The 27,771-nt window shown below is 41.5% G+C and overlaps 1 protein-coding gene across 2 annotated transcripts in view; it reads right to left on the reverse strand.

Moving 5' to 3' along the window:
* Positions 1–27,771, reverse strand: part of LOC137334633 (protein O-mannosyl-transferase TMTC2-like) — a 127,224-nt gene that overhangs the window by 39,662 nt on the left and 59,791 nt on the right. For both annotated transcript variants that reach the window (XM_067999459.1, XM_067999458.1), the window contains exons 3-6: positions 13,957–14,785; positions 13,736–13,850; positions 3,964–4,049; positions 2,725–2,909 (exon numbers count right to left, since the gene is read on the reverse strand). In XM_067999459.1, coding sequence (XP_067855560.1) covers positions 2,725–2,909; positions 3,964–4,049; positions 13,736–13,850; positions 13,957–14,785 — 1,215 coding nt within the window. The remainder of the gene's footprint in view (positions 1–2,724; positions 2,910–3,963; positions 4,050–13,735; positions 13,851–13,956; positions 14,786–27,771) is intronic.

A 27,771-nucleotide genomic window follows, 5' to 3' on the forward strand; every position in this document is an offset into this window, starting at 1 on the left:
GTACCTGTAGCAGACCCGAATTTGTAACAGTTACCTTGTCATTCTTATGCACTGTGCGTGATTGGGAAAAAGGACGTAGCATGCAAGTATTTCAAAACTGGCAGTTACAGTAGACAACTCCTGTGCACAGTTCAGAAAGAGTGCCGATTGATACATTATAACAACAACAACAACAACTTGCATTTATATAGCACCTTTAACATAGTAAAACGTCCCAAAGCGCTTCACAGGAGCGATTATTAAACAAAAACTGACACCAAGCCAAAGGCAGAGATATTAGGTGGGGTGACTAAAAGCTTGATCAAAGAGGAGGTTCTTGAAGGAGGAGAGACAGACAGAGAGGTTTAGGGAGAGAATTCCAGAGGTTAGGACCTAACAGGCTGAAAGCATAGCCATCAATGGTGGGGTGAAGGGAGTGGAGAATGCACAAGAGGCCAGAGTTGGAGGAACTCAGCGTTCTTGGAGGGTTGTAGGGCTGGAAGAGGTTACAGAGATAGGGAGGGGCAAGGCCATGGTGGGATTTAAGTACAAGGATGAGAATTTTAAATTCACAACTGAATTGGTGAACCAGAAGCCAATGTAAGTTAGCGAGCATAGGGACAATGGGTGAACAGGACTTGTATTGGATAAGGATATGGGCAGCAGAGATTTGGATCAGCTCAAGTTAATGAAGGGTGGAAGATGGGAGGCTGGCCAGGAGAGCATTGGAATAGTTGAAAATTATAAGCTGTAAATATATCTGATACTCAGACATGTTTTTTTGATTATGGGTTCAAGCCTCTCCGGGACTTGAGCTCATAATCTATTTCAGTCTAGGGAATGCTGAATTGTCAGAGGTGATGTCCTTGAGATGAGGCATTGGGAGTCATTTTTAATTTTTCCTTAAATGGGCACAAAGTCAGTGGTGCATCCTTGGTGTCAGTCCAAAGCCACTGTTGGGAGACCCAAACCATTTTCAGGTTCGAGTTTCATTTCATCGGTGAACTGCCGGTGCCAAACAGGCTCTCCGCTGCAGCTCGCTGGTTTCAGAAGGCCGAAAATCAGCAGAATTCTGCACAGGGGCGGCCATTAGGTCGGGCCTGCTGGGGGTGGGAGTCAACCCCGGGGTGGGGGCTGAGAACAAACCGGCCAGTAGGCCGCTACTGTTTTGTGGGATCCATTGTGGCACACCTGCTCCTCTAGACCTCACAAAAATGTCCTCCCCTCTTCCCCCCAAAACAAATTTCCTAGGACAAATTTGCAAAACTGTTCACTTTACATCAATGAACATAACTTTTGTCAGCACATTGCTATAGCTCTGTCTCTTTTTTTTCTATACATGAATTACTTTTCAGTTGAAAAGGTAAGAAGTGGTGCATTCAACATGTACACTGCAACCTAATCCAATGCCCCTTTAACTGGAAAGGCTCAGGAGAGTACTGTGTATTTAATTTTTGATTGATTGTTTAAAGATATTTACGTGGGATAGAGCTTGTTTAGAATAGGATCCTGCTGCAGGATGGGAGACAGACACCACATAGCACATGAGGAAAAGTAGCTGTAGCAGTCTTCAATGGCCCCTTCACATTGCAGATATCAATTTGAGGCCAGTATTTTCTTTAGAGCAGTGCAAGCCAACAGAACCAAGTTATACTGTCAGCCACCAACCATTCTCCTTATGCAAAGCAGAGTTCTGTGTGTGCATACATAAATGAATGCCCACTCAGCACACGGTAAAATTAATTTATGTATTCACGTTCCACATCAAGCAGAAATTAAAGATTTTAGTGCAGAGAGAAAATAAATCATTATACATTTCATGTATAGAGTTATAATGCATAAAATTTAGAAGGAAAGAAGCTATCTAAATCCCATTTCACTCTCTATGATTTAACTAGTTATACTTGAGTCATCCCCATTCCAAGTATTGGATGGATACCAGTACCCACATGAGTAGCACATTCCATTGTCAAGTCCCACAGTAACTTCAACTATGTAAGAACAGATGGATGGTCAGGTTAATCAGCCTATAATTACACTGACTACATCAACTTATGCCTGCCATGTTTTATTTTTCGTGTTGAGAAGGGATGATCTCTGTAGCATCCATTAAGGCTGCCAGAAAGCTATACCTCATCCCTAATGTTTAGAGCTTGAGACCAGTAGCACTCATTTACATCAGGCCTGTTCTACATAGCTACCAGCTGCGTTGTTCCAATACACATTCCAGCCTGTGCCATGAATTCTGGTGTCCATGTTAAACTCACTCCAGGCCAAAAAATAGGGTAAATATTTACATTTCTCAGGAAACAAAATTTGTTTCAATGGTTATCTCTTGAATACCATTTGTCCTTGGAGTAAGTGGAAGGTTTTAAATCTTCAGATTAGTAAATATTTTACATTTTTTAAAACTATAGTGGGATCACAGACACCAATGCTTTATTCTTTTGATGGTGGACCAGCTATGAGCCTGGACCCTGAATCAGCCTTTGGTACATAATAAAACAGTGAATTGTCTCAATGAGTAGGTTTGACTGATACCTTTGTTTTTGTTAGACAAGGGTATTTTTGTTAGGCAAGGGTATTAAGCTTTACGGTACCAAGGCGGATAGATGGAATTAAGATACAGATCAGTCATGATCTAATTGAATGGTGGAACAGGCTCGAGTGACTGAATGGCCTACTCCTGTTCCGATGTTCCTTGCACGTTCACTGTTACAGTTGTACCTCTTACTCTGCTCCTACCTCATGCTGTCCTTGTTCATGCAGCAGTTTGCCTAAGTTGTATAGGCAGCTCGTTACTGAACTCCTGTGAGTATGAGGGTCTTTGAGGTTTTCATCTGAGATGTCAGCACATATAACAAAGGTTCTCTTGGCTTCTTCTAACCTGCCCTGGTTCATTAAGATAATCCCAGTGTTCAAGTAGGCAGCTGCAAGAAAAAAAAAAGAATAAACAGCTGTCAGAAATGCTAATTAAGCACAAGGGATATGTTCCCTATGTCTATATTCTATAGTTGACATTTGTCACAAGTTTGGAATTTCTATAGCTAAACATTGGCAAAGATGCCACGGATTATTAGTATGTTAATATGCAAATAAAATACCAAATAAAATGGCTTCATTGTTGAAGCAATCATAGTCTACAGTTGAACGACTGAGGTGAAATGGCAATGAAACATAACATTGTGCAAGATGAGTCAATGGACCTGGTTAACAGCTCCTGTTGAAAACTTATTTCTATGAGATTATGTGCATTTTTTTTGTTCTCTTATTTACATCTGTTAAGCACCATTTCCCAAACATGATGGGTAGGTAACTTACACCTTAGACTTAGCCAAAGCTACTGTCCAGATGACCCTCTTCTTGGCCTCTTTCTGGGGAAATGCTTGGCTCTTTAATGGCCTTGGCTAGACTAGGAATTCATTGCAACGAGATAGTGTGGGTGACCCCTTCCATTCTGTGGCACAGCCCATTGGTACATGATTTGCACAATGCCACTGCACCATCAGATGGAATACATATCTTAAAATAAATGTGGCCCTTCATTCAAAAAGTGGTTTCTCCATGGTCCTTTGTCATTTTGAATGCAATGTACTTGTAGAAGAAGTGTGGAGTTTTGAGCAGAACCATATGGAAGAATTAACAATCAGTACACCAGAACTATTTTCAAGTAAAAAAAATTAATTGACAACAAAAGACATTTTCAGCTAATTGAGCAGAAACTGGAGTGAAATCAGACTTTCATCACTGTTGTGAAATCAAGTTTTCGTCACTATTACTGCTAAGAGAAACAGCCATAAATTACCATACTTTAATTGGTTAATCATAATGAGTGTTGACCAACTCACATTTGGTTTGTTTTAAATGAATACCCAAAATCTCAATAGCGTGGGTATTTTGTTTCAACAAGAAAAAATAGCTCGTTAGCTATCTTGAAATGCAAAAGTCTGTTAATGTTTTCAACAACATTAGGTGGTTACTTACATGCCAGGGTAGGCCTGCTACCAATTGCCAATTTATAGTAATGTAGGGCCTCTGAGAACCGGTCATTTTCCTGTAGAAGTAGCCCTCTGATTATAAAAAAAAGTATAAAATATTTATTACAAGGACCAAGTCATTACTGAAGTAAAAATGTACTGAGGCAGCGAGTCTACCACTTGGGGAAGGGCAGGATTAAAGACAAATACTGTATCCCAAATACAAAGATGAAAATATTCCCAGTGTAATTCAAAGCTGATGACAGCAGCATTTCCTTTTTTCAAACTGAGGTTATCAAACTCAGCAACAAAAACACAGCTCTTGATCATCTTTGCAATGGTTTCTCTCAAAAGAATTTGAAAAGCATGATCTTCTTACTGCTCATGAGTTTTCCCTTATCCACCTGCCCTTGTGGTGTAAGTTACTTATTGTCAGTAATGTCCAGAGTCTTTTGATTGTGCATGTGTCTTTGGTGGCAAAGGACTCCAAGGTCAGTTGTTAACTGTTTCCCTGTCCTCTTGATATTTGCCTGCCCGAAAGTTTCTTTACATTTCTCGTTCCTGTATTGATCGTTTTTTTTTTGCTTTTTCTCCCCCTCTTAATTCTGCACACCCATCTTTTCTAATCTTTTTTTCTTCTTCCACAGGTAGAGATGATCATTAGGCATCCCTTGATAAATGAATGCAGTAAAATTTTTGGAGAATTACTTCAATGCTACATCAGTCATAATCCAGGTGTCAAGATAAATATTGCATCTAAGTATAGTACTGCTCCACAGACCTGATTTTAACCCCCCCCCCCGCCATGCCTGATGAGATCAAGGTGTTGTGGGGGGGGGGGGGTTAAAATATCATCAGCGAGCCACACTGCACATGCGCCCCATGCCATTTTAACAGCCACATTTCAGGCAGCCTAAGACTCTCACCCCAAGCAGGCGAGGACCACACTGAGATGCAAAAGTCGGGGTCTGATGATTTCATTTGGACCCTGAGCACATGTAACTGGCAGCAGTGAGGATGGTGCCTGTTGCCGGCCAGCCACAGGGAAACCTGGCGGCGAGGATCAGCAGGCCTAGAAGTGGGCTGAAAAGGTTTGTTATTTTTTTTTTTGAAGAGTTCCTTAGGGGTCAGGAAGACCTTGAAACAAAAAACAAAAAAAAAGAAATTTTTTTAAAATTGCAAATATTAACTACTGTTGCCATCTTAGTGCAAACCACTTTCGATGATAGTTCAGGCTATTCTATATGTCACTGTTACCCTGTAGCATCTAAATATCTGGGTATTTTGATATAAGAACATAAGAAATAGGATCAGGAGTAGACCATATGACCCCTCAAATCTGTTCCGCCATTCAATAAGATCATGGCTGATCTTCGACCTCAACTCCACTTTCCCGCCAGATCCCCATATTCCTTGATTCCCTTACAGTCTGAAAATCTAGCAATTTCAGTCTTGAATATACTCAATGACTGAGCATCCACCTCTGGGGTAGAGAATTCCAAAGATTCACAACCCTCTGAGTGAAGAAATTTCTCTTCATCTCAGTCCTAAATGGCCGACCCCTTATCCTGAGGTCATGTCCACTAGTTCTAGACTCTCATTTTTTGCAGTTTTCTTTCCTCTACCTCTTTCCATGGTAGTCTCATTTACACTGGCACAGCAAGCAATACTGGTACAAAAGAAAACTAAACTGTTATCTTATACTCTCTTTCCACCATCAAACTAGTACTACAGTGTCTGTTATGTATCATGCACCGTTCATTATGTAACAAAAGTGAAGTTAAAGTTCAAAATTCTTAGGCAGGGAATAGCAGGGCTTCCTCTGGCTCATGTGCAAATTCCAGAATCAAGCTTTCAAGTGGATTTGTAGCAAAAATAGGAAACAGTTGTTGGAAGTAGGTCTTTAGCCTACATCATCCTGTCATTCAGTACCATTAGAGTGGGAGTTAGCTTCACACCTCTTTGTCAAAGCCACTCACAATGTCCTGGATTCAGCAATTGGCACCGGGCAAGACTGGTACATTGACTTGGACAACTTGAACATCAATGTAGCTGACATGCTACAACCTACCCCGTGGAGGTTTTTTCTCCACACTGAAGGCAAGTGTCCATCACACAGCTGATGAGGAAGCAGACATGGGAGAACAACTGCAGGAATTGTAGCCTGAAGGCCAAATATGAGAACACGTGCTCACATACATAGGCCCTGGGGTCTACCATGATTCCAGTCCTGATAAGGGGTCCATACCCAGAAATGTCAACTTGTCTGTTCTCTCCATAGATTCTGACCGACCTGCTGAACGCTTCCAGTATTGTCTGTTTTTGCTTCAGATTTCCAGCATCTGTAGATTTGTTTGTGCTTTTTGTTCCCACCATGATTACATTGAAGAAAGTGAGGCAGATGCTGCTGAAGCTCTGCACCTCCAATTGATACAGTATAGTATGTGCCCCTGCTGTGCTCAAGAGAATGGTGGTAATGCACTCATACATTCAATGATGAGTTGTGCTGCTCAACATGCCACTCAGAAGGAGTGCCTGGTACCTGCTGTTTGCCTAATGAGGGCTCAAAACCAAGCTTGTCAGTTGTCTAATTACCGACTTGTGACGATTAGTCCCTTGCAGGAAGGGGGAAGAAAAGTGAGTTTTTCTGGGATCAAGGTAGCTCCAAGGTGACACATCTGGTGATGAAAGTTCACCTCAGTGGCAGACTTGGTCATCAGATACCTGAGCCATGCAAGTTCATAGACTCCAGAGCACAGTTGGCAATTGACCAGCCATGCTGCTTCCCTAATGGGACTTGGAACGGTACATCTGTTACTGGGGGCTGGGGTTCTTCCCACTTGTCTCCAGATTACTCTACAAGCCAATAGCCTAACGGGTAAGGTGGCCATGGCTGAATAAGAATGGCAAGCTTATCAGCGATTTGTGCAGGTAGGCTGCACAGTTTCAGCTGATTAAGCCAGCCGGCAGGTAAGACCTGTTGGGAAGGTGTGCAGATTCCAGTGGTCAGGTTGGCAGTAGGCCAGAGGAGCCCCATAAAAATCTTTAAAATAAACAAAAACTTATCTTTTGGGAGAGGCCTCCAGTGGTTCCTTTAAGGACCATTCCATGACATGAGCGTACAATTTAGGCTAACACTACACTGCGGAACTCAGGGAGTCCTGCATTGTCCGAGGTGCTGCCCTTTAGATGAGATGTTAAACTGAGGCCTTTTCTGCCAATTTCTGTCAATTTGATGTTAAAAATTTCATGGCATTATTCAAAGAAGAACAGGGAATTGTACAATTGTTCTGGACAGCATTCGTCCCTCAACCAAATACAGAGGGTCATTCATTGCTATTTATAGGATCTCAATATGTGCAAAAATGGCTGCTTTGTTTGCCTACACAAGTCAAAGCAATTCATTTTGTTTGAAGTGCTTTAGAATTTCTGAGAGATGTGGTAAGGTGCTTTATAAATGCAAGTCTTTATTCTTTTACATTTAAATTTAATTCATGCTTAAAAAAAGCCACACTCGAAAATAAGGCTGAACTTCTCTTTCCAGTTTTTGAAAACTTCCCAGTGACATTGCAGGGCAGTTCCATTATCCAGAGGGGAAAGAAAAGAAGGCTACAAGGTTAAAAACAATTGGGGCCCGATATTACCAGGGCGGCGGGTTCGCGACGGGAGGGCGATTGGGCGCATGGGTAACACGCCCGGTGAAATCAGTCTGCCCCGCGCGCAATCGCAGGCTGATTGGATCCACTTACCTCTTGTTTCGGGTTCCCCGCTGCTGAGCTGCGTGTCGGGCGGACTGCGCATGCGCAGTAAGGTCTGTCAGCTGGAGGAGTCTATTTAAAGGGACAGTCCTTCACTGACTGATGTTGCAAGAAATAAGAAAATTACAGCATGGAGCAGCCCAGGGGGATGGCTGCTCCCAGGTTTAATGATGCCTCACTCCAGCTCTTACTGGATTGGGTGAGGAGGAGGAGGAGGACAGAGGTCTTCCCCCCGGCGGGCAGGAGGAAGCAGCCTGCCTCTGCCACCAAGGCCTGGCTCGAGGTGGCAGAGGAGGTCACCTGCACCACCAACATATCGCGCACCTGCATACAATGACCTAAGTAGGTCAGCCAAAGTGAGTACACTTACTCATTCCCCTACACTCCATCTGCCACATCACCGCCCCCACCCCACACCTCCTTCTGCACTGCCAACACTACTCTGTCACATCACCCCTCACACCCACTCAAACCTCATCCTCATCTTACCTGCACTTACTCCCCTCGCCAGTACTCATCCCGCCACTACCACTCAACCCAATCCTCATACAATCTCATGGCTCTATCTCATACTCACCCTCTCATGCATCTCTTTGACAGTCAGCCTCACTCAAACTGCCACTACCTGTGCTGCAGCCACAGGGCATGCATCACATATGTGCAGTAGGCAGCGTAAGGCAAACGTGTCGTGAGCATGAAGGGGATGCACAAGGGTGTTTGAGGGTTTGTCATGGTTTTTATTTATATTTAATTTCTGATCACCTCACATCACATATTATATTGGCACCACTACTGCCACGTCTTTGCAAACCTTGTCTGGTTTGTGCAATAATGCCCTTTCCTGAGGATCACAATGAAAACCCACACCTGATGCCACCCGTTGTGTCACTGCAGAGTGGGTGTAGGTGTATTTGCAGGGCTCTTTTGTGCAGACGACTGAGAGACGTTGGCGATGTCCCCGGTGGCACCCTGGAAGGATGCGGAGGAGAAGTTGTTGAGGGCAGTGGTGACTTTGACACCGACAGGTAAGAAGATGGTGCTCGGGCCAGCTGGGAGCAACTCGGCATGAAGGAGGCTGCAGATGTCCACGACTACATGTCTAGTGACTTTCAGCCTCCGCGTGCACTGCTGCTCAGAGAGGTCCAGGAAGCTGAGCCTCGGTCTGTGGACCCTCTGGCGAGGGTAGTGCCCTCTGCGACGCATCTCTCTCTGCCGTTGCACTCACTCCTGCTGTGCAGGTGGATGTGTCACAGCACTGTGTTGTGGAGCTCCACGTGTCAGAGGTGGATGGCGTGGCCGGCGAGGCTGGTGATGCTGTTCGCCTTCCGAGGAGGTCATGACTGCAGCTACGGCGGCCCCCATCCGGAAGATATACATCTGAGGGGGTCCGCAAGGTAGGTACATGTGTCTGGACACGGGGGTAAGTGTGCAAGTTGGTGAATTTTGTTGTTAGGAGGAGGGTGGTGGAGGCCAAACTTTGTCCAAAGTGACAGAGTGGCCTCCTGCAATGAGTGAGGGTCTCCCCCCCACCACATGTCAAATGGACCTTTGCAGCTGCCACAAGCTGATCGCTGCAACACGTCCATTTGAACTGGGAGTGTTTCCCCCAGTACGGGAAACAGTCCCAGTTGTTTGTAAAATCCCAACCCTCCTAAAATATCTCGTTAATCATGTCTGTAAACGACCTGAAATACCAAAATAAATACCTAAAGTGGCACCCCGCTGGCTTTAATTGCCGACGGGAGTCCCACATGCGGGGGTTGTGCGCGCACGCCTGCGCGTCTGTGGGAAACCCGGAAGTGGGCGGGTTGGAGCCAGGCTCCCGATCCGCCCCGGGAATCCCCGATTTTCATGGCCCCCCCGCCAGGAACGCACCCGATCGTGGGTGCTAAAATCGACCCCTTGGTCTCACCTGCCCACCGTCAATCAAATTCTACTGGATAAACCTGTGATATTTCTCAATAAGTACCTGAAGGAAACGTATTTTTTAAAAAAACTGCACGTGCACAACAAATTGCATATTAATTCTTACAGTGAGTTTGGGCACGTGGAGATTTAAAAAAAATGTTTACATATTTTTAGAGGCATGTCCCAAATAAGTCCAGTGAAATCACTTAGAGTGCAGGAGGCAGTTTGAGCATGTTAATTTATCACTATATTTAGAGCTAGGCAGTATTTATCTTAGTGGGATTTGTGTATTTAAAGTCTCATTGTTTATAGTGACAAAAAGGAACTGGATCATCCAGATTTTCTTGTTACTTTGGCTTCTGCAAAGAAGTCATTACACCACACTGATACCACTGTATTGTGGGAGAACCTTCACCACACGGACTGCAGCGGTCCAACAAGGCGGCTCACCATCACCTTCTCAAGGGCAATTAGGGATAGGCAATAAATGCTGGCCTTGCTAACGATGCCCACATCCCATGAATGAATAAAAACAAATCACAAAAAAACTTCTAACCTAATGTGTGTATTTCTATTAGTATGAAACCCATAGCCTGAGGTGAGTGTGCCCGTCAATATAAAACCCAAAGCATGATGTATGACCGCTCAACAGTATGAAGCCTATGGCCTCATGTGTCCATCAGTGTGTAACCCATAACCTGATATTTGAGCAAATCTATTAAGGAAACTCACAGCCTGATGAATATATACAGCACCATGTTCTCACTGCTAGAGTTGTCTTTATCAGTGTGGAATCCACAGTCAGAGGAGTGAATAAGCATAGAACTGGGTGGGTTCACAAGGAGATAATTGAGAATTCACAGAGTCAAAAATGAATGTTCACAGGCAGAAAGGCAAGGAGCATCTATAGACAGTGGGACAAGTGTTCACAGACACAGAGGCAAGTGCCTAAAGTCAGTAGGGTGAGGAGTGTCTATAGAAAAAGAAGAATGAGTGTTCACAGACAGAGAGGTAAGGAATGTCTATATATAGAGGGGTGAGGGTTCACAGATAGAGGTACCAGTATCCCAGAGTCAAAGGGGTGAAAAGTGTCTATATTCAGAGGAGTCAGTGTTCAAAGACAGAAGACTGAGGAGTATCTGTAGAGAGAGTCTCTGTCTACCTCCAATATATGAATCTACAGAAATGCAGTACTGTGTCAGATAATTTTTTTGGCAGCCCTAATATCCTATTGATTACTGAAGCAATTCATTGAAAACATTAAAACACCAGAAAATTGGTACAAATGACTACTTAAATTTGTGATTAGTGTTTATCGCAGCAACATATTATCACATTGAAAGAACTTCCAGCTCATTTATAGTGCACTTATCATTCAAAACAAAGGTACGTTATTCCACTAGTTAAAAAAAAACAGAATTTGTGATTATTACAATAATAATAGTAACAGTCTTCTGTAGAGTGGTAGCTGAAGAAAATAATTGTTCAGTAGAATGTTGCACCAAGCTCCTATCATCTGCTTCAATGATATGGTGATTAACTGATATGGTGATTAACTGATACGGTGATTAACTGAGTGGTTAGAATGTGGAACACACTGCCACATGGAGTAGTTGAGGCAAATAGCATAGATGCATTTAAGGGGAAGCCAGATAAGTACATGAGGGAGAAAGGAATAGAAGGTATGCTGAAGTAGGGAAGGAGGAGGCTCGTGTGGTGCATGAACACTGGCATAAACCAGTTGGTCTGTTTCTGTGCTGTAAATTCTGTGTAATTCTATGAAACATTAACTATTCCATTGATTAAACACCATCAATTAATCAGTACAGCTAATTGGGAAACTGCAACCATATCACCAGAATCACCATGGAATAAAAGTGTAGTGTAAATAAGGCTAATGATATGGTAATACTTCCATTTATTGATACTGTGGTTAAGGGCCTGCATAATTCTGACAGACATTTGGAGTAGTAATAAAGCACACCTTATACTGATGGGAGTTAGCCAGAGCTTCTACACGGTGATTAGGCTTTTATGTACACTATGCAGTTTCACCTTGAATTTTGCTGTAGGTTCTTCAATGTTAATTCTGTCTACATTCAGAGTAAAAACTCACCAAGGAAACAATGGAATGCTAGGATTTTTAAAAAGGAAATACAATCTGTTATGAGTTTCCACAGTTCATAAATAGAACATGATGTCACTTGGGCAGCGCAGCACAATTAATGGAAACTTCCAGCTCCTTTAAGAACAACAGCAACAATGACTTACATTACTGTTTACATTTTTAAAAAGTTAAGTGCATGCATATTTATTTACATTTTCTTTTTATCACAGCTCAATCCCCACAATTTACACTAAGGATCAACAATGCCCACAAAATACATATCACTCAAAAAAAAATGCAAAGCAGATGCATTCTGTTATGAGATTATAACATGGTTTGAATAGAGAGTTTTGTTTCAATTCTAGGACCCCATACATTTGACAATACCGTTGATTTTATTTTATAAAACAAATTGTAAAAAGGCAGAGTAGTGTATGGATGCAGTTAGTGCAAAGGGCTGCGAATGATTAACATCTTCGGATTGGAATCCAGGAACAAAAAGATCCCTGCTGTGTCAATGCAGGGATGAACGGAGTCACACATTTCTACCTGCCCTAAACCATTGCGTCCCTTCAATTTCTCATGTGTGTGTGTGTGTGTGTGTGTGTGTGTGTATACAAACTACTACATATGCAATTCAATGCCTCTACAGGCATCTTACTGAAAGTATGACAGTCTAAATCATGGACATCTCCCTGACCATCATCAATGCTGAACAGCTAAGTGAGAGGAAACAATTTTAAAAGAAGACAAAGCAGACAATGTCAGGTTTTCTGCTCCTTGGCATGGAACACTTAAGTTCCACAAGGTTATCTGAGTATCAGCCTGGCCTACAACTGATGAAATGCACAAAGCCGAAGTAAACGAATTCAAGTGTCACGTAGCCCTGTGGCTCAAACCAGGGAGACATGCTCACTGGCTTGTGATACCGGATCCCAGTGGTGATCCTTTTCGGTTAAGTTATTATGCACGACGTCATGCCATTTTTGTGTACAAGCAACAAATATGTTGCAGCTTATATCTTCTTTACAAAAGCTAAGATATGATTATTTGCTTGTGGCTGTTCACATCTTCATATAAAAACTGAAAACAGATGGAATGGGCATAATGGAAAATGAATGTTGGCTTGAACTATCCAAGCACACTGGGAAAAATTATATTCTCTAACATAATTCAAGGAAATGACCAGTTTTAGATCTATTTGCTGCATATTTACATCACTTGTGAAGGAATCCAATAGGTGAGAAGGTAAATTTGAAATAAGAACAGAAAGTGCTGACATTGCACAGCACATATATCAACATCTAAGATTTTTTTTTGCCAAGGAGGCGGTCTCTCAGATGCTGAATAACATGTTGCACAATTCCAGCATTTCACTTTCAATAAAATTAAAAATATGATTGTATCTGCTGACAACCAGTGGCCACAAGTAAACTGAGTTCTTACAGTCTCTGCCTGGCCCTGATGAACAGAAGCCCATAGCACAAGTTGGCCTGAATTGCAGCTACTGAACAACGAGCATTGGGCTACTGCAGCAGGGGCCTCTTCTGAAGCTGAAATAACCCTACCTAACTAAGGAGTGCTCAGTCGTTGAATGCAAAATAGCAACTGTCACTCTCAAAAAGAGATGAAAGAAACTCCTGAATATTTATTCCATATATTTTGTCAGATTTCTTAGTAACATAATGCCAACTACAAACTTACTTTCAAAGATTGTACCATGGCTCTTAATGCTGCTTAAACCGCTTAAGTGCTGTGAACAAAAATCAAATGACATTTGAGATTTAGTAAGTGGATGAAACTTTTTTCTATTTAGGAATATAATAAAGAAATGCTGCTGTCTGAGCAGAACAGGGAACAGGATTAATTAAAACACTGCTACAGCGATTCATTGTACCAGTAAACAATATCTGTGTCACAGAAATAGATCAATAGTGCCATTCATTGCAAGTTTTATAATTGACCTGGTTAGGAATAAGGCCAGCAGTTGAGTCATGCATACTTACAAATTATAAAGCATATCAGCCATGTTGCTGCGATAGTACAAGGCATTTCTATAGGCCTTTTCAGCTTCCAAAACTTTGCCTTGGCTTTTCAGAACATTCCCGAGGTTACCCCACGCTGCCAGGAAGAGAAAGCAGTTGTTCAAGTTGGTGCTAGAATCCGTTTAAACATGACACATCATCTTAATATCAAGTTCCATTTTTTTGAGATCAAAATGGTTTACCTTTAGCTGCATTCACTTTTATCCCTGATCTATATAACATTTCCTCATCATGCCAGTCTCTGTTCCTTGATATGGTTTTCGACCCATATAAAATGACTAAAGCAGCAGCTGCATATAAAACCAAGCTCTTAAAGACTCTCTTCTTCATTCTGAGAGAAAGGGTCCTTATGCCCAATGTTACTAGTAAACAGAATCCCATGCTTGGAATGTACAGAATTCGCTCTGCTATCACAAAACCAACATAAAAGAAAAGGTTCGTAGCGGGCAGGAATGGCACTATTAGCAGTGATAAAGAGAAAATGACAATGTTCTGAGCTTTTGGAAGTGGTAGTCCCTGAATTAAATCATTCTTTAGAAAGTGGTCAGTTCTTGGTACAAAATAAAAACCCTGCTCATTGTTCCCATGCTGCATTGCTGACTGGCAGCTGTGTCCATTTGTATTCTGTTTGCCATTCATCACTGTTTTTCCATTGCAAACTCTGTCTTTTGGAGAGCCCTTCAGGCTGGTATAGATGAGCAGCAGCAATCCGACAAAGAATGCTAAAGTGTGAAGGTTCCTCCAATCACCAACAGTTTTTATTAATGGCACAGCGTCCATCGACCAATCAAAACTCATAGTATCAGGGCACAACAGTAGCCAAATATTTGCTGCCGGCAAGTAATGAAAGGTCAAGGTGCGTGTCAGCAGACTGTCCGAGTCTGCTGCTGGGTTGTCAGAGTTGGAGAAGCTTGGTGGCTTGTTACCCATCCAGTATAAGCGAAGTCCAAGTAAAGTGGCACCCCAGACAGCCAACAGTCCCACCCTTATCAAAAGGGAAGTAACCTGTCTCTAAAAGAAAAAAGAAAAAAAATAATTAGGAGAGAAAATAAGTAAATTAATGACTGAAATCTCAAGTAATATTCATACCATTTTTGACAGTCTGAGGAAAGAAAACTATATGCAAACTTTAAACCATGTGTTAATGTTGGAAAAATGCTTATTGCACTAAACTCTGAAAACACATCTGTCGGAGGAAACAGAAGCTAGGTTGTTGCTGTACAGCAATGCCTTGTAATAATATTACATTGTGCTCTAGCAAAATCAACTATGGGCTACATTAAAACAAGTGAAAAGCCATACAGAGACCTTTAAAAAACATAGTACAGTAAAACATTGAAGAGAATACAACAATAAAATACTAAATTGAATAAATTATAGAAAAGAGAAATAAAAGACTGAAAATCTGAAATAAAAACAGGAAATGCGGAAGTGCACAACTGGTCACTCACCTTCTGTAAAGTGAAAAGATGGGTTAATGTTTACCCTTCATTTCAAATAGCATAGAAAAGCATTGAAGAAAACACAGTAAAGATAATATGGTACAGAAAGAGTAAAATATTAAAGAGAACTGTAGAGTAAAATATTAAAGAAATTGCCTTTTTTAAAGTTAGTTCACTTTTATTCAACAAATAAAGCCAAGGGCCTGATTTTAGATACTTTATACTGCCTGTAATTTATACCCATGTCTTGCTTGATGACATAAATGTAGTTAATTATGTATAACTTTATAAATAGTGGCTGCTAGAAAATTGTGCTTAGGTGGAAATGCATTTGAAGAAGTCAGCAATCCTAGGTTCAATTTTCCCTGCAGTGTATGAATGGAGGGCGGGTCTAACCCTCTAGTCATGCTGAGATACACTAATAAAAACAAAGGTTTGGACAAAGCGTTCCACTTCCAGAAAATTGATTTTACACAAAAGAGATTCTTCGAGAAAACAGTCCCGTCCCCAAAGAGTTCTCCATACCACCATGCTTTGAAAGTCAGTTTTTAAGGGTAAAATAAGGACAGAGGGTGGATTTTATCTGACACACTGCTGTTATTAGTAGCTGTTCCTCCTGCTAGTAGTTTGCTAATATTAAAAATGACGCTACACAAAAGATGCTGATGTTCAAGACCAATTTCACCCTCATTGTTCCATTCACAGAAAATTTTATACCCTTATCCTTGCACTATGTAGTGTAAAGATTCAATTACTATTGGTGCTTTCTGTAATTATTAGGCTGACAGCACAGCAACGATTATTTACATTTTATAATTATAAAAAATTGATACAGCTGCAAGCTTTTCATATACACAATATTTTCTTTTCAGTCCAGATTTAAATATCTCACTGGAAAATTACAAGTGATTGCCCTTTCGATTAGAGAAGCAAATCATTGCGCTGGATTTTAAACAATGGCTGTGTAAGGGGGTTTGGACTGGCTCCCCCACAGGCACAGGATTCTTCGGCATTCTCAAGGAAAAACGTAGGAGGGTGCGGGGCGCCGACAATACAGTACCCTGGAAGAATTCGCGGGGGCACTGGGGAAATCTCCCAATTTCCCATAAGGCCAGTCCATTCCAGCTGTACGACTGGGCAAAACAACTGGAAGAAACGCAGATCCTTCATCCGAACACAATGCAGTCGATGTGATTTAGTAGCTGGCAATCTTTAGTTTGAGTAATTATCATGCCAGAATAAATCTAATTCAACCTTGTCACTACAAAAAAATAATTTTGAGGAATTAATAATGTGACCTCAATTTGCATTAGAGATTTTTTGTGCATGTACTGCATCGTAAAATTGTATACGGATCTCTGCTGTAGACCTCGAAAAACTAAAAGACATTTCTAAATAAAGGGCTGACATAAATTTCTACTATTAAAACTGCTTGGAATTCTTGATTTTAATAAAGCCTCATTCTTTCAACTCCTTCTATGCACAATAAGTAGACCATTTGTGGTAGGTATCACAATTGTGTGTGACAAGCTGGATGGACCAGAGGGTCTTTTCCTGTCCACCATTGTTCCTATGTTCATATTTGTTAACCCCTCAAGTGCTGCCTCACTCCTTTCAAGTTATTTTCTGTTTCAGTTAATTGAAAATGCCACTACTTTCAATTCCGAAGGCACTTAGGAAATGACTTGTCAACCACAGTTTGTACTTGGAACTTTCACAATAATGTATAATAAATTCCTCTTCTGCATGAAAACCATCACCATTACATCTGATTGCGCAAAGGCCAAGTGTAAAAACAAAGTAGAATGCCTCACAAAATTGAATTTAAATAACTTGACAAGGCCAGTCCTAAACAAAGCTTTGGTCATTTCAGGCATGAGTAAACTTGATTCCTTTTTATGCCATCTTGGAAAGCAAATTTCAATAATGATATGGACAACTTTAATATTTCCAATTTGGTTCCCATTTTGATATGATGGGGTTGATTTGGAATAAACCAAACCAAATATGTGAACTGTAACCAATTTTCATATCTCTGCTATTCAGTCCCATCTCTACATTAAAAAGCAGCTGAGTGCATTGAACACAAGGCTATGGGCCTTGACAGCAACCCCACTGTAGAGCTTAATATCTATGCACCAGAGCTAGCAGATCCCCTAGCCAAGTTGTTCCAGTACAGCTATGACACTGGCATCTACCCAACAATGTGGAAGATTGTCTAGTCAGTCCTAGCCACAAAAAAAAACAAAAGAAATCGAACCCGGCCATTACCATTCTATCAGCCTCCTCCCTACCATCAGTAAAGCGATGGAATGAGTCATCAATAGTGCCATCAAGTGACACCTACTCACCAATAACCTGCTCACCGATGCACAGTGTGGGTTCTACCAGAACCACTTAGTTCCTGAGCTCATCACAGGCTTGATCCAGGCATGGACACAAGAGTTGAATGCCAGAGGAGAGGTGACAGTGGCCGACTTTGACATCAAGACAGCATTCAACCAAGTATGGCAACAAGAAGCCCTAGCAAAACTGAAGTTAATGGGAGTCAAAGGGAAAATCCTCCAGTGGCTATAGCTATACCTGACACAAAGAAAAATAGTTGTGGTTGTTGAAGATCAGCCATCACAATGTAGGACCTCAGGGAAGCATCCTTGCCCCAACCATCTTCAGCTGCTTCATCAATGGCCTTCCTCCATCATAACGTCAGGAGTGGGGCTGTTTGCTGATTATTCTACAGTGTTCAGCTCCATTCACAACTCAACCAATAATGAAGCAGCCCATACCAGCCTACAGCATGACCTGGACAACATCCAATCTTGGGCTGACAAGGGGCAGGTAACATTCATGGTATATAAGTGCGAGGTAACAAGCACCTTGAAGAAGAGAAAGCCCAGTAAGCATCCCCCAACCTTCAACAGCACCATCATTGCTGAGTCCCCCACCATCAACTGGAGATCACTACTGACCAACAGCTTAACTGGACTAGCTATTTCAACACTGTGGCTACAAGAGCATGGCAGAGGCTGGGAACGTGGCTCACCTCCTGATCCACCATCTACAAAGTTCAAGTAGAAAGTGTAATGGACCACTCACCACTTGCCTGGATGGGTGCAATCACAACAAAATGCAAGAAAATCCATATCATCTAAGATACAGCAGTTTGCTTGATCAACGCCCTTGTACTTAATATCTACCCCCTACATCACCGGTGCCCTTTCGCTGCACTATGTACAATGTAGGATGCGCTGCAGCAACTCACCATGGTTTCTTGAACAACACCTCCCTCCCGTGACCTTTGCCACTGAGAAGGACAAAAGCATCAAAATCACAGGAACACCATCATCTCCAAGTTCCCAACTAAGTCACACACCATCCTGAGTTGGACAAATATCACCAATTCTGCATCATCACTGGGCAATATCCTAGAATTCCCTATACAATACCATTGAGAGAGCATTACCAATACAAGCACTACAGCAGTTCAAGAAGGCCCACCGCCACCTTCTCAGCAAAACTAAGGATGGGCAATAAATGCAGCCTTGCCAGTGTCGTTCACATCCCAAGAACAAATTCAAAAAAGAACTTGGGCCTAAATTCTTTCTTAAAAAATGGTACAAACACGGTGGAAACTGTGTTGAGTTTTGAATTCCATCAAAAGCTGCTTTTGTACTGTTTTAATACTAAAATAAACAATAAAGAAATGGTGAAAATTTGTTCTCAATTGTCTACTCCACAAGGACGTTTCAATTTCATGGTTCCTACCACATGTACCAGTAATCTAATTCAATGGAAAATGTGACTAAGTAAGTTATTTACTGGAACTGCAGTTCTCCGATTAACTGTTGAAACTACAACAGATCAACACATTTAGAAGAATGCAGAAAATTCCCCAGTCAGCAAATCCTGGGCACTGATACCCAGTTCATGTTAAGAGCAAATTATTAGTGGCTAAGAATCTAAACAGTTCAATTACTGAACCTCCAGGGGATCTGACTAGAAACTCAAACTGACCTTACCTCCCTCCTCCTTTCATCATTAATATATGGAAAGCTTTTGAATGTCAGCACTAACTTTAATCCTGTTTAGTACAAAATAAGAGGTTTACTGGTTCCCAGTAGGCATTGTATTTCAGTCAAATCATTATAAGCATGAAACAATCCAGCCTTTTATTATGTATGCATGTGAGTGTATCCTCCAAGATGAATTGGATCTGAAAACAGAACACTTTCAACACTTTTAGAACTCAAAAGGAAATCTGTCAGAAAAAAAAGGGAGCAAGGGTGCAATATTTGATCAGCAGCATGAAGCTGGACATAAGAACTGAATCATTCACTTTCGAGGAGCATAATATCATACAAATGCCTTGGCTCCCTTTCAAGCAGCATCCTCCTGAAGTGCTTGTCCTTGGAACTCGGGAGTGAGAAAAAAAAGTGCTCTAAGGACAAGAAACACGTTTAGCAATCTTTTGGCCAAGTAATTAGCTTTTCCAAAAACCAAGGCGAACTGCAAATATACTTCACTCTCTTTCTATTTTGGCAACTCATTACTAAGCTGCTTCTGTCCGTGTGCCACTTGGTGTCAAATAGTGTGGAGACTTTTACATTGAATGAAGAGTTGGCTTGAAAACTTACTCATTGTGCAGAATTCCAAATAAAAGTCTTTTCCTCAGTCCTTTATAACATAATTAAAATGTGAGAGCAAAAGAGTATGCAGAGGATGAGAAAGGAGAAAAATGAGCAAGATTAGGAAAAAAAGATTTTACTCTGAATTGATAGTAATCCAACTTATTTTAGCTTAGCCTTTGCCTCGTTCTAAATGCTTTGACAACATCCCAATTAAAATGATCAACTAATTTGGAGATTTGAGCCCCAATTTTAACTCGAGGCAAGAATCGGAGGAAGATCTATCCAGACCCCCGAAGTGCAAAGCCCCAGAGATTTTAACTCCTAGGCCTTATTTTAATGTCGTGACACTGACTTTCACCCGAAGCCAGTGGGGATGACGTCACGTGGTGGGCTCAGGCCACCACCTGCATCCCAAGGAAACGGTCCCCAGCAAGGTAAGTGAGAAAGCGTGGGGAATTGGTAAAGTTCGCGATTGAGGGGTGGGGGGGAAGACCAGGGCACGTAGGGCCCAAAGTATCCACAAGGAAACTTTAAAAAAGTAAAAATAAAACATTCACCTGGGCCTCCTGTAGCCAGGATGCTGCCTACTGGCATCTTTCGCCAACGGGTCTGAGACTGTGTGGCCCTTAGTCGGCCTGCAGTTAAAATGGCTGCCTGTCCCAATGGTGGCATCAGCATGTGACTTGAAATTAGGCCCCCACTTTTGAGGCGAGTGGCCTTCCATGCCTGATTTCAGCTCAGTTAAAATGGTAGGGGGGCAGGAACGCGGTGCAAAACGCTTGCCATGTTAACCCCCCCGGGGGGGGTGTTAAAATACCCCCATTAGTTTCACATTATAAAACCAGAGATCTGAGAAATCAGCCGACTCTTTTCATCTTCCTGCATCATTAATACATTTTCTATCATATTTCCTCACATCCAGGCATCCCTTCCGCAGACGAGAAAGTGGATAGAAAAGCTTCAAACCCCATCCCAACTTTTAACACAAACACTCTGTTTGTCAGCTGACAGATATGCAATTTTTCTCCTTACGTTGTGTGTCCCCAATTAGTGGCCCAGCTGAAAGCTGACAAAACTCATCACACACTCGACTGACAGATTTGAATATCAACTAAAGCCATGACCACAGCAGTGTGATGGGAACCGTGTAACCCTTTTCATTTGGCAATTGAAATTGGTTGGGTTGGTATTTAGCTTTGTTTGAATGCTGCTTTTAGTGAAATTTCAAGGAGGAAGGAAGATTAGCACTGTGCACTATACGACAAATTAACAGAAGTGTTTGGAAAATATATGCGAATACATTACTTTTGCAAATACCTTCTTTGACAAGAGTTCTCCATGAAACTTTGGGTTCACATATTTACAAGGTGCAATGGGGTGATATGGGATGAAACCAAATTGCACAGTGTTCACTCAGAATCAATACTGGGGCCTGCTCTTTTCATGGTCAGTTCACAGGTTGATTTCAGGCAGCTTTTAACATGTTCTTTCAGTTTCTGCTAAGTATTTGCTAAATGGATATTTTCTGATCACATCTCGCTGAGTTATACAGTTACATGTCAATGGGTAGGGTATATGTACACAAAACATGTGACAGACTATACAAAGTAAGTATCCACGTACAGTGAAACCTGTATAAACGGACACACCCAAAAAACGGACATCTGCAAAAAAGGGATACTTATTGGCAGTCCCAAATAACTTACATTGTAAAATGCACAAGAGTCCCTCTGAAACCTCGGACACTCGCAAATTACGAACTACGGGCGGCCTTCAATGCACCAAGCCCTTTTACAACTTAAAATATGGACACAGCCTAACGTCACACTTTAAAAACTTGAAAGTACCTACTATATCTGAGTCTGAAGATCGTGATGACCGATGGATTGTTACTGGATTCCGTGCCGGTAAATCAAACCTGCCGCCGCTGTCCTTGCTTCCAGAAGTAACCATATTGACAACGCACGCTAGAAGATGAGCACGCACCCGACCCCACGCAGACCCAGAAGATGAGCACGCACCCGACCCCACGCAGACCCAGAAGATGAGCACGCACCCGACCCCACGCAGACCCAGAAGACGCACATGGACCCGACCCCACGCGGACCCAATAGATGCACACGGACCCGGAAGATGTGCACGGACCCGACCCCGTGGTTGTCTGTCATCTGAGAGCGTCGTTAGGTTCCACTGTATGGGTACTATATTTGGCACATCAGTTTTGTTGTTACATCTGCTTCCAAACTTAAGTTTTTAGCATTGTTGCAGCTGATTCGGTGCTGATCATAATCCCAGCTAGTTCTTCAAGATTGTCGGGAAAATTTTTACAGTACATACAATGCCCATTTTGAAAATAAAGACACCTGTTTAAAAAAGATAGCTGATGCAATTCCCTTAGGTGTCTGTAATTCACAGGTTTCACTGTACATTTAGTAACAGATTTGGCCAACTTTCTTTAATTTGCTATTGTGCTGCTAATTGTTTTAGATTTTCCTAATTCTTAGAAGACTCATGAGGAGTTTAGATGACATCATAAACTATGCGAGCAAAACAATATGTGGTGCTTATTTGAATGCTGAGATAAGATCACTTCCTAGAAATCACGACATTATAACATTATACTGTGGAGTTGGTGGGATTTTTATTTAATTTTTGTCTCAGTTTTATTTCTATTGATGGTGAGTTTCTGATGAGTCAATGGTCAGAAGGCTCCACATAGTTGATGCTTGATGACATCCTCACTGAACGATTAATAATTCAGTGGAAGGTAGATAGTATACTTGTTTTATATCCACATCACTCACATAATGCTGTGCACATGTGAAAGTGTATGAAGTTCAAATGGTTAAAAAAGAATGCACTTAAAACAAAAATTCTGCACAGGTTACTAACATCCTGATTCTAATCAGCATACAGCTGCCTTTAGTTGCACATCCAATTACAACTGTATGAGATGCAGAATCGCAAATTTGTTGTCTGCTGATTAGAATCGGGTCCAACGAGTCTTTTTGTTCCAACCTAATTACACTGCATGATGTAACTGTGAGCCAATGTCAACAAACAATCACACAAGCTACAGAAAATCACTGTTGTTTTAAAATTTTAACATTACCCAATCTCTGTCACATATTTTAATACTCCACAAATCAATCAATATTTGGCCTCATTGTGTAGCCAAACAATTTCTGGCAGACCGGTACAATGTAGGCTCGCAGTGACATGTAGCATAAAAGGGATGTAGCATAAACTCAGGAACCTTTGGGTGCACTGAGCAATAAGTAGCTTCTGTGTACTAATGAAAACAGGGCCTGCACCTTTAATGTATGTTGAGCACACAGGGGCCATTTAATACCTCATAAATGTGTGAATTGCTAATATTCATTTGTGCCAGTGAAGGACGTGAGTGGTATTAAGTTCTGAAGTGTTAGTTTGCCAGTATTCATGGCACGAGACACAAGGCATGCTGGTGTTACATAGACTGGTTTGTTGTCGATACTGTTAGAATATTTATCACCTGCTGTTGCATCAGGGACCCCAGTTTTGGTCCTGATCAATTTAAATTTGGGTTTGGTTCAACATTTTGCTAGCATTACGAGCATGTGTTATTGATTTGCCGTGTGAAAGCTGTGGGAAACAAACTACTCAATATATCAGCAGAATCTGCAAAGGCTAAAAAAACATATGCCTTTCTGAAATGCAGCATACTTCCAAAAAATAAAAGTAAGCTGCTAGTGGAAAAGGCTTTCACAGTGCAGGAAGGATTTGATGCACATTGAAGGCACATCTTAGAAATGCTAAGTAACTGTAAACTTTTGTTGTAGAATGTTACATAATAGAAAAATAAAGCTGCATTTCCCGTAAGTGCTGCTCATGTTGAGCTTGTGGGGAATGGCTGTCTGTCCTTTACATCACAGACAAAGACCTGCCAACTGACTAGTGGTTTGACAATTTAACCAGCATTCACATATACTTTAATAAGCCTTACTCTCCTTTAGAGAGGTGGAAAGAAATAAACGCAGTTTCTGTGCGGTCAAGTTAACTTTAAAACAACTGGCAATGAAAGATTGGAACCGCATCACTCCTCCCCAGGCGGATCCATAGTACTCCGTGGTACTACTGATGATTGATCAGCCAACCTGGTTCATTATGAAGACCTGGATGGGTAGACCTGTCATTGGGATGAGGAGGCGCCTTTAATATTCTTCCCACTCGGTTCCAGATAACCCTGCAAGACAATGCTGTAACAGGTAGGTTAATGCTGGTTGGACAATACCAATGCTCTGGATTAGTAAGCTGTGCTATTTTAGCTGGTTAATCTCCAGCAGTGCCCCTGCACACACTTAGGGTCCATAGGTCTTGGCTCTTGTAAATATAGAAAAATAGAAACATAGAAAATAGGAGCAAGAGTAGGCCATTTGTCCCGTCGGGCCTGCTCCGCCATTCAAAATGATCACTGCTGATCGTCTAACTCAATACCCTGGGTCGCAGATGTGTCAGGCCATGAGATTTCTGTCTGTCTGGGTTCAGCATATTGCACAACACAAGTATAGTGTTTTGGGAATTCTGTATTCTATATTCCTCAGTATTTGTTGACTTACTACCACATTATTTTTCTTGATGTACACGAATAAAAACATTTTCTGCAATGATCCTGTTTCTGGAAGTTGGCCGGAGTGTCCACGAGAGTGCCAAGGGATCTCCCACACAGAAAAATGTGTAAACCATTGGTGTAGGCAATTGCCTCACTGATGGTCGGTTACGAGGATTTACTTAGAAGTGTGAAAGACCCAGAACAGCACAAATTCATTGGAAGTTAGGTCAGAAAATACGAGTACAATGTTCTATTAATAGCATGAGTGTCGTTAAAACACATCCAAGTGAACCATTGAATAACCAGTAACTGCAGTTTGATGTTGCTACTTATGCAGTGAAAAATATCACTCAAATCCACAGATGACAGCACTTCCCAAACCAGCGACCTCTACCACCTAAAAGAACAAGGGCAGCAGATGCATGGAAAAAACATCACCTCCAATTTCCCCGCCAAGTCACACACCATCCCAACAATCCTGGAACTCTCTATCGCACAGCATTATGAATGTACCTTCACCACACGGAATGCAACGGTTCAAGAAGAAGGTTCACCATCACCTTCTCAAGGGCAACTAGGGATGGGCAATAAAGTCGGCCTTGCTAGTGATGCCCATATCCTAAGAATGAATTTTAAAAGTTTTAAATAATGGCCCAGAAATTGCGTGGAGTAGCGATCCAACAGTGCTCCATAGATTTATACTAACTCACTAACTTACCGTGGTCTTTACTGGGTGCACTTCCTCTAATAGGAAGTGGAGAAGAGCCCAGCATTAGCTCCAGTGAAGCTAGGACCCATGGGAGAAACAAGAGGTTCGATCTCTCCCCTCGACCAATCAGATTGCAGCATTTTTGACACGGTGCGAACAGTCACTGCAAGCTGGAACGTGAAATCCAGGAAGTGAAAGGTACAACACTAAAATCATTTGTAAAAACAGTTGGACGGCGAAAAAAGAGAAGGTAAGAAATAATCGAATATTTAATTTTAAAAAAATTTTTAATGATCAAATACTATTACAATAAGGAGTAATGAGACCCCACATTTTTAAAAGTTAATTTTTAGTTGTTTGACAGTCATTAAGACTTACCATGCTGTTAAAACTTAGTTTAGACCTGGTATTTTTAAGCATACCTGTTTGGTGGCGATATTAGTTACTTGTCAGCTGGGCAGAAGAGCAAGTTGGCGCTGATATGTTGATTCCAGTGATTCCACCCAGCGATATCCCTTTAATTTGAAGCTGTCATATCGCCGGTGAACCAGGAGGAACAAGTTCTGGATTTCCACGTTTTACTGCACATGTGCAAATGCCGGAACTTGCTCCTCGATTTCGCCACTAACAATGGTGAGCGCTGTTGAGCTCACCATTCTTTTTTAAGCAATTTCCAACCCAATACTTATTATCAGACAAAGTAAATAGAGGCTGGAAAAGAAAGCATTAGCGTGAAAAACACACCAAATATTTTATTATCACAGCTGAGTCCAGAGAAACACTTACCTGATCCAAGCATAATTTATCTTGGCAAATTACTCAGATGTTTGTCGGAAATCAACTGTAATAATGTTTTAAGCCAAAACAAGGCAGAAATCCATAGAGATCTACTGGTTTCAGTAAATGGCTTACAGCATTTCCTTTAAGGAATAAGATTAGGCAATGGTCCACCTGTACTTGTGATTGAGTTTGTTTTGTGTAAATGCTGCATCTTTCAAACACTGAATTATAGACAGTCCAAAATCTGTGCTGTGTCCATTTTACACAAAGGATGATTCGGATATTCATGTCCCCCTCAAAAAAAGGTGTTGTTCTTGTAAAATATGTTTTTGTAAAATAGGAATAGAACAGGACTCTTCTTTGAAACAACAGTTCAGACGTCAACTAATTCAGCAGCATCTAATTCTCTATAATACAAGCAATCACATATTGTGCTGGCAGAGTGCTGTCACTTTGCATACAATGTATTCAACTAGCCCTCAGAAGTTAAAACATTTTTGGAAATATTTAAAACTTGTTCTATTTATAAGCTTTTCACCATCAACAGTTCCAATAGAATGTTTGATGAACTTGCTGCTTTTTAATTATTTATGTGAAACCCCCATTCTGTGCCATATTTCATTGGTTGTATGTAATTTTTCATTAATGTTTTTCCTTCCTGATGACACTTTCTCCTCACCAATTTTTTCCTGAATTTTTCTCCCTTGCTCTCCTGAAGGCATTAACTTCTTGCTGGTGTATGTTCCACAGACATTGGTCACCCTCCAGTGTCTCACAAACATAAGCTTTCCTCTTATGTGACCCTTGATGATGAGTGCTGGTGTGTTATTCGATTGTGGGGACATTGCAGCTGCACCAAATCCCATTCTCACCCAACATCCACACACTCACACCAAGAGCTTGCTGGCGAGTTATCGAGTGGAAACCCTGGCCGATTTTCCTTCCTTAGCCAGGGCTGCAGAAGCTAATTGTAGCACCCCTCCCATTGTTGTGGCTACAACCTAGTAACTGGAACCTGGGACTTTCCTGGTCTGCATAGTACAGCTACTCATTGGTTTATCAGGGAGCATTATTTACATTTAAGGGATTAAGGATCAGATCCATTCTCAACTGCCTCCCTCCACTAACTCCAGGCAACATACAGTGACAGATGCAAGATTGGAACTGGGAAACAAAGTCAAACCACGATGGATGGAGAAAATGCAGTCCCCAAACTCCTTATTCATTACAGACTTGCAATTAATTATTTTTATACGTTTTTATTTGGTAGACTGTTGTTGGTAGAAATGCAACATTAAGAATTCTGTCACCAAAAGTTAACCAATTTAGCTCCTTCATTAACCTCTGTGCTAATCTCTCTGAATTACTTTTGTGTGGCTGATAAGGCAGGTTCTTTATTAACCAGTATTTACCTGTTTAGCAATTTCATCAAGATATCGATCAACTGGAATCCAGATGTTCTTACTGTTAATATTTCTTAAAGGCTGGTTCCAGTTTCCAAAGTTGGGCTAAATGTCATTTAAATATAGTATCTGATGCAACATCATCCTACATTTACCTCTCATCTGGCATTGGCTTACTTCTCATTGCCCTGTTCCCTCCATATGGCAACTGCTCCTTTAGCCATCATACCCCTGCCCTCTGGAACTCCCTCCTTCAGCATCTCCGCCATGACAACTCCCTTCCTGTCTTGAAAAGATCCCCTCTTTGCCCATGATTTTGATCCCACCTAATACATCTCTTCATTTTCTCCTGCTCAGTGTCCACTTCATTCTCCATTACATTGTAAAGTATTCTAAGACAGCTCTCTATACATGAGGTGCTTTACAGAAATGTGAGCATTTGTT

The sequence above is a fragment of the Heptranchias perlo genome, chromosome 18, assembly GCF_035084215.1.
Source record: "Heptranchias perlo isolate sHepPer1 chromosome 18, sHepPer1.hap1, whole genome shotgun sequence".
Classification (NCBI taxonomy): Eukaryota; Metazoa; Chordata; class Chondrichthyes; order Hexanchiformes; family Hexanchidae; genus Heptranchias; species Heptranchias perlo.